The sequence below is a fragment of the Cibotium barometz genome, chromosome 30 (assembly GCF_041138505.1).
Source record: "Cibotium barometz isolate CiBa-2024 chromosome 30, ASM4113850v1, whole genome shotgun sequence".
Lineage (NCBI taxonomy): Eukaryota > Viridiplantae > Streptophyta > Polypodiopsida > Cyatheales > Cibotiaceae > Cibotium > Cibotium barometz.
Genome location: NC_141075.1, coordinates 51,555,919 through 51,564,106, shown reverse-complemented (window position 1 = coordinate 51,564,106; position 8,188 = coordinate 51,555,919). Strand labels below are relative to the sequence as shown.

General features: G+C 46.0%; 1 protein-coding gene across 1 annotated transcript; it reads left to right on the top strand.

The window, feature by feature from the left end:
- The first annotated feature begins 3,945 nt into the window (after positions 1–3,945).
- On the top strand, positions 3,946–7,859 carry LOC147621625 (pentatricopeptide repeat-containing protein At5g27110-like). The gene has a single exon (XM_086824416.1). The coding sequence runs from the start codon at positions 4,155–4,157 to the stop codon at positions 6,894–6,896; it is 2,742 nt and encodes a 913-aa protein (XP_086680542.1). The 5' UTR covers positions 3,946–4,154; the 3' UTR covers positions 6,897–7,859.
- Positions 7,860–8,188: the final 329 nt, after the last annotated feature.

Here is an 8,188-nt window from a genome sequence, read left to right as displayed (position 1 = left end):
TTCGTGTGCTTATCTTGCACATAATGACGCCACTTCCTAAGGCAATGAACCATTGCTTGCATTTCCTTTTCATGTGTGGTCCATTAGTGTTCTACATCGCTGAGCTTGTATGCGACAGAGTGCCTGTCTTGTAATAAAACTCCTCCAAGGGCTCGTCCGATACGTCCGTGTGGATCTCAAACTCCTTGTTGAACTCTAGGAGCTTAAGCACCGGGGTACTGCACATGGCGACTTTCATCTGTCCACCTAAAAGGCTTGATGCCTTTAGTTATATCAGTGAGTGGGGTGCGATTTTGCTAAAATCTTTGATAAACTTTCGCGACAGAATTGTGTGAAACCTATGAACTCACGAACTTCACGCACAGTTCGGGGTGCATTTCATTTCACCACTGCCTTGATCTTCTTGGGGTCTACTTGTACCCCTTTTTGATTGACCACCACGAAGCCCAGAAATTCCACTTCAGTGACTGCGAATTCCACTTTAGTGACTGCAAATTCACATTTCTCTGGCTTGGCATACAGTTTGTGATATTGTAACATTTGGAAAACCTTTCCTAAGTGTTCTTTATGCTCACTCAAAGGCTTGCTGTATATGAGCAGATCATCTATATAAATGATCAAAAATTCATCTAGATAATCTTTAAAGATATCATTCATCATCATGCAAAAGGTGGCCGGGGTGTTGGTTAGCGCAAACGGCAACACCAGCCATTTGTAGCTTCCATACCTTGTGCGAAACGCCGTTTTCTCAATGTCGTCTTTCGGTGATTCGTATCTAATGATATCTGGATCGTAAGTCAATCCGACTGAAGTACTTCGCTCCCGCTAATTGACCTAAGAGTACCTCCATTACTGGTATGGGGTAGCGATGATGGCAATTTTATTGAGGGCTCTGTAATCGGTGCATAACCTGGCTGACCCGTCCTTCTTTGTGACAAACAGCACAGGTGCACCATACGGCGACTTGCTGAAGTGCACCATTCCATTTTCGGCCAGTTCGTTCAACCGTACCTTGAGCTCCTTGAGCTTTGTAGCATCCATCCTATATGGAGCTTTAGCCGGAGGACTATGCCTTGGCAAGAGTTCGATTTTGTGATCCACTGATCGTTTTGGCGGTAACCCGGTTGGCAATTTTTCGGGCAAGACATCTTGGAGATCCTGTAGCACTTCGTGTATCTCTGCTTCACCAATTTTGCACTTCGTCTGATGTGCATCCTTGACCTTCATTACGCATAAATGTATTTGGCACCCTTGCTTAGCTACCCTCTCTGCCTGATTGGCACTACACTATTCCAGCATCTTGCCGCGGCAATCCGACCCTGCTGCATACATTGGGGTGTTTTGGATTTTGCTTCCAATGTCCTTGTTAACTGTTTTATTCCCCGAGTGAGGACGGATGCATGGCACACTGACTCCTATACCCTGCATATCCAGTATCATGTTATTTACACCTTTTCCCATAAAGGCGATAAGATATTTGTCGACCCAAGTGAGCCCAACAATATCCCTGACTCCTATACCCTGCATATCCAGTATCATGTTATTTACACCTTTTTCCATAAAGGCGATAAGATATTTGTCGACCCAAGTGAGCCCAACAATTACTTCGAAAGTATCCATGAGCACAACTATGAAATCCAGTCGCGCTTTCCATGCGCCTGCCTGCACCTGCACATTGTATGCCATCTTTACATTGTCATCCTGTCCTTGTGCAAACGACACCGACAGTTTACTAGAGTTGCACACCTTCACTCCCAGCTTCTTAGCACATTTTGGGGTGATGAAATTATGGGTGGCTCCCATATCCAACATGATGTTTTTCTTTAGGCCATTCACATGAGCCTCAAAATACACATTTTTGCACTGTCGATAATTGTGCTGCCATGCATTTCTGCACGGCACCTACCCTTGGTGGGCTATCCCCTCGTTGAGAGACGAGGTTTCTATATCCTCAATCTCGGTGATCCTCAGTCAATCCATTTGTTCATAATTATCTTCTTACCCTTGGGCCTGAACGGTGGTAACCCGGCTTTGTGCGGGTCGACGAGGGCATTCACTGTCATAATGATTGCCCGCACAACTTCTGCATGGGCGTGTCGGGGGAGGAAGAGGACGCCTTACAGTATTGGAAAATCCCCCCGTATTGGTTGATTGGGGTGTCCCCCTCCCCGAAACAAAGTTTCTATTCCCAGAATTTCTCCCATAGGTTCGGGGTACGAAAGATCCACTCGACCTTGCCCTGCTTGTACTTGTCCCAGAATTTTCTCCCCGGGTTTCATTGGAGGAGTTATCATTCCTGTTTTGAGGTTTGGCACCATTCCATCCCCCTGTTCCTGTTGCATTGTTTTTACTTTGCCACTTTCTGCTCTCAGTGTGTCGGATAGCCGTTCCACCATTGTGAGTGCCGCCTCATAGTTTTCAGGCTGCTGCTTCTCGATCTCTTTGCGGGTCCAGTCACGCAATCCGAACATGAACCCGTGTAATCTATCTGTAGAATGCATATCCATAATCTGCAGCATAAGTTGCCTATATTTGTTGATATAATCCCGCAGTTTTCCATCTACGTGTTTGAGGCTACGCCATTCATCACATACCCTGAAGACTTCATTCCGTGGTACAAAATACTCGGCCATGTCCCTGGTAAAATCATCCCACCTTGTCCACGGCCTTTTTGCCTCACCTACCAAAAACCATGTGTATGCATCCCGTGATAGCAGTCGTGATGCCACACGGATCCAGTGTTTATGAGACACTTTGTTCATGGTGAGATAATCCTCTATCTCACAGATCCACCTTGTCACCACAAGCGAATCTCTTTGCCTAGTATACTTCTCCGGGGGTAATGGTTTGTACTTCCCATATCCCTCATCTGATGACTCTGAGCCTCTCCTGTCATTTCGTCTTCTGTGTTGATGTCTAGGAGGGGACCTCGACCTCATCTGTCTTGGCCACGAGGGTCGGCTGCCATCCTTCTTGTGTAGTTGCTCAACTAAGGAGGCCAATATGCCTTCTAGCCGATTCAGTCTGTCATCTTGGTGATCCTGTGCCAACTCGGCCCTGGATCCCTTGGGTCATCCATTTAGTGTTGTCGAGTCTCTATTGCTCTTGACTCGAGACGTGTGTTGTGCCTTTCACACCGAATCCAAGCTGTTACTTCGGCGTCAAGCTGTGCCTCTCTTTCTTGCCTTGCTTCCTCCTCAATTCTCACGGCTTCTTCCGCGTCCAGATAGCCATCTTCCATGGTCTTTCCCTTTGGCATAAGTCTTGATCAAACTCACCGCAACGCGGTGTTTCCTGCTTTGATACCAAGCGTCACGAAGCGGTGATCTCGGGTCGCGTTCTGGGCGCGAGTTCCCGTTCGGGACTATAAAATCTAGTACAAAAGTGAAAACAGAGAGTACTTATTGAATGTTGCACACCAAGACCTATAGCTCGTCTTGAAGAGGACGACGAGCCGGTCATTTTGAATACTAGAACTTCGAAATTGGACTCCGTATGAAGGAGTTATGACCAAAAACGTACAAACGGCAATGGAAAAACGGTGTCACCGAAATGCGGGCTTCCAACCCAAAACTTGTATTGATAAAATGCCGACACGCGACGAGATTAAAATGGGATCACAAGAGTGATGAGAGAAAATGACTTGCGGGTATCCGAGGCACGGGATCCCTTGCCAACAAGCCATCTTGTATCTAAACGAAGGTTGGAGAGGTCGGCGGGCTAGGTCACATTACTCTACCTCAAGGTACTCCCATATAGTTGCAAAGAATTCGAGGCGTCCAAGCATACCTAGAGAGCACCATGTGAGGCCGGATAGAAATCCCAAAAATCCCATGCCTCACACTCTGTCCGACTAAAAACTCCGGCCATGTCACTTTTAGGCGAGACGAAGGCCACTGGAGATACTCACGTGTGAAGCTCTCTCTCTCTCTCTCTCTCGATTTTGTGTCAGTTGTGATTCTTTCTCTCTCCCTACGCAACGCATATCGATCATATATGGTGCAGTGGCTTGGCTGTGACAAATCCTCCTCTCTCTTTCTCACTCAAACACAACCTCTGTGGGTAATCGGAGATCCGTCTTCAAATCCCATTGCCTGCTCGTTAGTTTGTAAGTCAGTCATCGCTGTTATTAAGAATGCTGCAGTGGCGGGTTGATGGAGGGGGTGCGTGTGACGAGAGGCTCGCTATACTGCCTTCTGCAGGAGTGCCTCCAGAAGAAAGATGTAGCGGGCGGCAGGCGACTACACGCCCTTATGCTCTTGGCCGGACTGGACTCCCTATCCTGCCTGGCCGACCACCTCATCCGCCTCTTTGCCTCCCGCGACACGCTCCTCGAAGCAAGCACCGTCTTCTGCAACATCTCAAACCCCACCGTCCATACCTGGCACGCCATCATCTCCGCTCATGCCCGCCAAGAGGAAGGTGAACTTGCCCTTCAATTGTACTATAAAATGCTGCACAGTGGTATTTACCCTCCAAAGTCTATCTTTCTGCTTGCCCTGAAAGCATGTGTTAGCGTACAAGCCCTCATCCAGGGTAGAATCATACATCAGGAGATCATTGAAAGCAGACTTGAATCAGATGTGGTTGTTTCCAGTACCCTTGTTTATATGTATGCTAAATGCCAGAACCTAGCAGAAGCACGCACCCTGTTCGACCTAATGGTTGAAAGGACTGTGGTCTCATGGAACGCAATGATGGCTGGCTATGTGCACTGTGGACAGGGGGTTTGTGCTCTAGAACTTTTTGAGAAAATGCAGCATGAGGACATAACGCCAGACCAGGTCACATTTTCATGCATTTTCAAAGCTTGTGGCATGGTTAAGGCTATCGAGCAGGGCAAGCACATACATCAACAAGTTATCAGAAGTGGACTCGAGACAAGTCTGTATGTATCAAGTTCACTCGTTGACATGTATGCAAAAAGTGGAAGCCTACCTGAAGCTCAAGAGCTGTTCCTTGATCTGCCAAAGCGGAACGTGGTGTTGTGTAACACGATGATCTCAGGATATGTCCACCATGGGCATGGGCATTCAGCACTTGAAATTTTCATGAAAATGCAACAAGAGGGTGTGACTCCAGACAACACTACTGTCTCAAGCATTTTGAAAGCCTGTGGCGATTTAAGGGCAAAAGAACAGGGCAGCTTACTACATGCTCTGATTTTGGAAAAGCACTTTATGTCAGATGGGGTTATTCTAGGTGCCTTGGTTGACATGTATGTGAAATGTGGGGACCTTGAGGATGCACGGAGAGTGTTTGATAATACTTTGTGCCGAGGTAAAGTGATCTGGGGTGCAATGATAGCAGGGTATGTGCAGCAAGAACATGGCGTTTTAGCTCTTGACCTTTTTGAGGAAATGCAGAGTGAAGGTATTCAGCCAGATAATGCCATGTACTCTTGCATTTTGAAAGCATGTGGTTCATTTGGAGCTATAGAAGAAGGCAAACTCATACACAACCAGATTATTAGACATGGACTTGAAAAAGATTTGGTTGTTGGAAGCACCATCGTTGATATGTACAATAAATGTGGAAGTCTCGATGACGGCCTTAAAGTATTTGACCATTTGCCGAAGCAAGATGTGGTGTCCTGGAGTACAATGATTTCAGGCTATGTCCAGCATAGCAGTGGTCCTTTGGCTATGCACTTGTTTGCTAAAATGCAGGAAGAACACGTGAAACCTGACAAATTCACGTTCTCATGCATGTTGAAAACATACGGGAGCATCAAAGCCATTGAGCTGGGAAAGTGTTTGCATGATCAGATCATTAGGAATGGACTTAAAGTGGATGAGTTCCTTGAGGCTGGCCTTATTGACATGTATGCCAAATGTGGAAACCTGGAGGAGGCGGGCAATGTTTTTGACAATCTGTCGGAGAGGAATACAGTTGCTTGGGGTGCAATGATTGGAGGACATGCTCAGAATGGCAATGTACCTTCTGCATTTGAGTATTTTTATAAAATGCAAGAGGAGGGTGTGAAACCAGATGAGATCGTATTAGCATGCCTATTGAAAGCATGTAGTAGTTCAGGGGAGGTGAAGACGATACATGGCCAGATCAGGCAAAGTGGCTTTATGTCTCATGTAGGCATTGGAAATACATTAATTGATATGTATGGAAAATCTGGGAGCTTGCTGGAGGCACGCAAGGTTTTTGATGGTTTGCCTCATAAAGATGTTGTTTCGTGGAATACCATGATTGCAGGGTATGTTGAGCATGGGTTGAGTCTTCCAGCGTTTGAACTTTGTGAGAAAATGCAACAAGAAGGTGCCAAGTTAGACAGTTTCACGTTTTCATGCATTTTGAAAGCTTGCTGCAAAGCAGGATTGTTTGACCTTGGCAACTTCATTTATGAGCAGATTATCAGAAGAGGATTGGAGCAAGATTTGGTGATTGAAAGAACCGTTATTGAGATGTATGCTGAATGTGGTAACCTTGAAGATGCTCGAAAAGTGTTTGAAAACTTGCCGAGGCGAGATGCATCCTCATGGGGTGCGATGATTGCAGCATATGCACAGCATAACAACTGCAAGCTGGCTGCTGAGTGTCTTGAAGAGATGCGAGAACAAGGCTTGAAGCCAGACGGTGGGACTCACACTAGTATTTTAGCAGCCTTCAGCCATTCTGGTGAACTGGAGGAAGGTCAGAGGCATTTCAAGTCCATGAAGGAAGAATCTGGCATCAAACCCAGCATTGAGCACTTCAATTGTGCCATTGACCTTCTTGGCCGTGCAGGGCACTTGCTTGACGCAGAAGAGTTGCTTCGAACAATGCCAATTCCACCTGATGCAATTGGGTGGACATCTTTGCTCACTGCATGCAGAAAACACTGCAACGTGAGGCTTGGTAAGGATTGCCTTGAGGAGAGCTACTGTGAGGATACATTGTAAATTAAAAAGAATAAGCAGGATTTTGATGTTGGCTAATTATGCCTCTATGGCCAATTATGACAAGATTAAGCCTACTGTGAGGGAGATGGAGACACTTGAAATAAACTACAGGCAAAAACCCTTCACTTAAGTAATTACACTCCTCTATTAATGATCATAGTCAATAGACAAGTTGTTGGAACTCAAAGGGGAAGATAAGATCCACTAAATGAAATCAATACTTAATTATACTGAAATGAAAAAGCTTACAAAGGTTTCCATCTGGCCAAGTCAATGCATCTCTTCAGAAACCACATTGAGGAGCTGGGCTGCCCTGGTTGGAACACAGGAACCAAGCAGTCCAGGGCTTTGGTAAACAGTTAGCAAATTGATGATGTGGCAGAGATGAGGGTATGCCCTGCTGTGAACCAGGCTGGTCTGGAAGTGGGATGGCCTGAGGGGTGTGATTCATGGATCTGAGGCAAACTATGTAGAAGCCAGAGAGATGCAGGGCTGTGCTAGACAACATCAAATAGGGTACTACAGTGCTAGATCGCATTTGCTGGTAGATGCGAGGAGGATGGACAATGGCTATCATCAAGGTGTACTGTTGAAGATACTCTAATGCTCTAATGCTTTTGTCAAGGCTATAGTAGATTTGTCAACCATGAAGTGTAATGAGATGTCAAGCTCAACCAGAGCCGACACTCATGATGTGCCTGGGTGAGCGGTCCACATTTACATCACTAGCACGTTTGGTAGGCGACACGATGGATCTTTGCCGCCAGGGATTCTACAGTTAGACTACACCTACATGAAACACCCGTCGAGTTATGACATACTTATCTTGCCAGCTCACCTATTTAGCTTGTTCACATCATGGACCACTTGTACATAGTACTCTAGTACTTGTGTTGGGTTTTCACTTATCTTTTGAAGCCTTCTTTCGAGAGTGTGAAGAAGAAGAAGAAGATTTCAGCCTTCTATATTTGTGTGTGTGATCCATTGTTGTGTGAGTGTGTGTGTGCTTGCAAGAGCTCAAGCTATCTCTCTCTTTCCCTAATCTTTTCATAGTATCAGAGCTTGGTTCAGGCTAAGGAGTTGAGCGGCAAGCAAAAGAAGCTATGAAGGCAAAGGAAACGATACACGGGTAAGAGCATCGTCATCACTTTCCTAGTACCACACTCTCTGGATAGGTCTGGGAGTTACACATCTTCAATTGACGAGATGTTTTTGCAGGTGTAGGTGCCTATGTGGTGCATAGTACTCTGTATTGAGGTTTTACTACCAAATTTGTGTTTCGGGCTCCATTC

Bases quoted from the DNA above. Each gene is read 5' to 3' on its own strand.
- LOC147621625 (XM_086824416.1), top strand. From the start codon at position 4,155: ATGGAGGGGGTGCGTGTGACGAGAGGCTCGCTATACTGCCTTCTGCAG.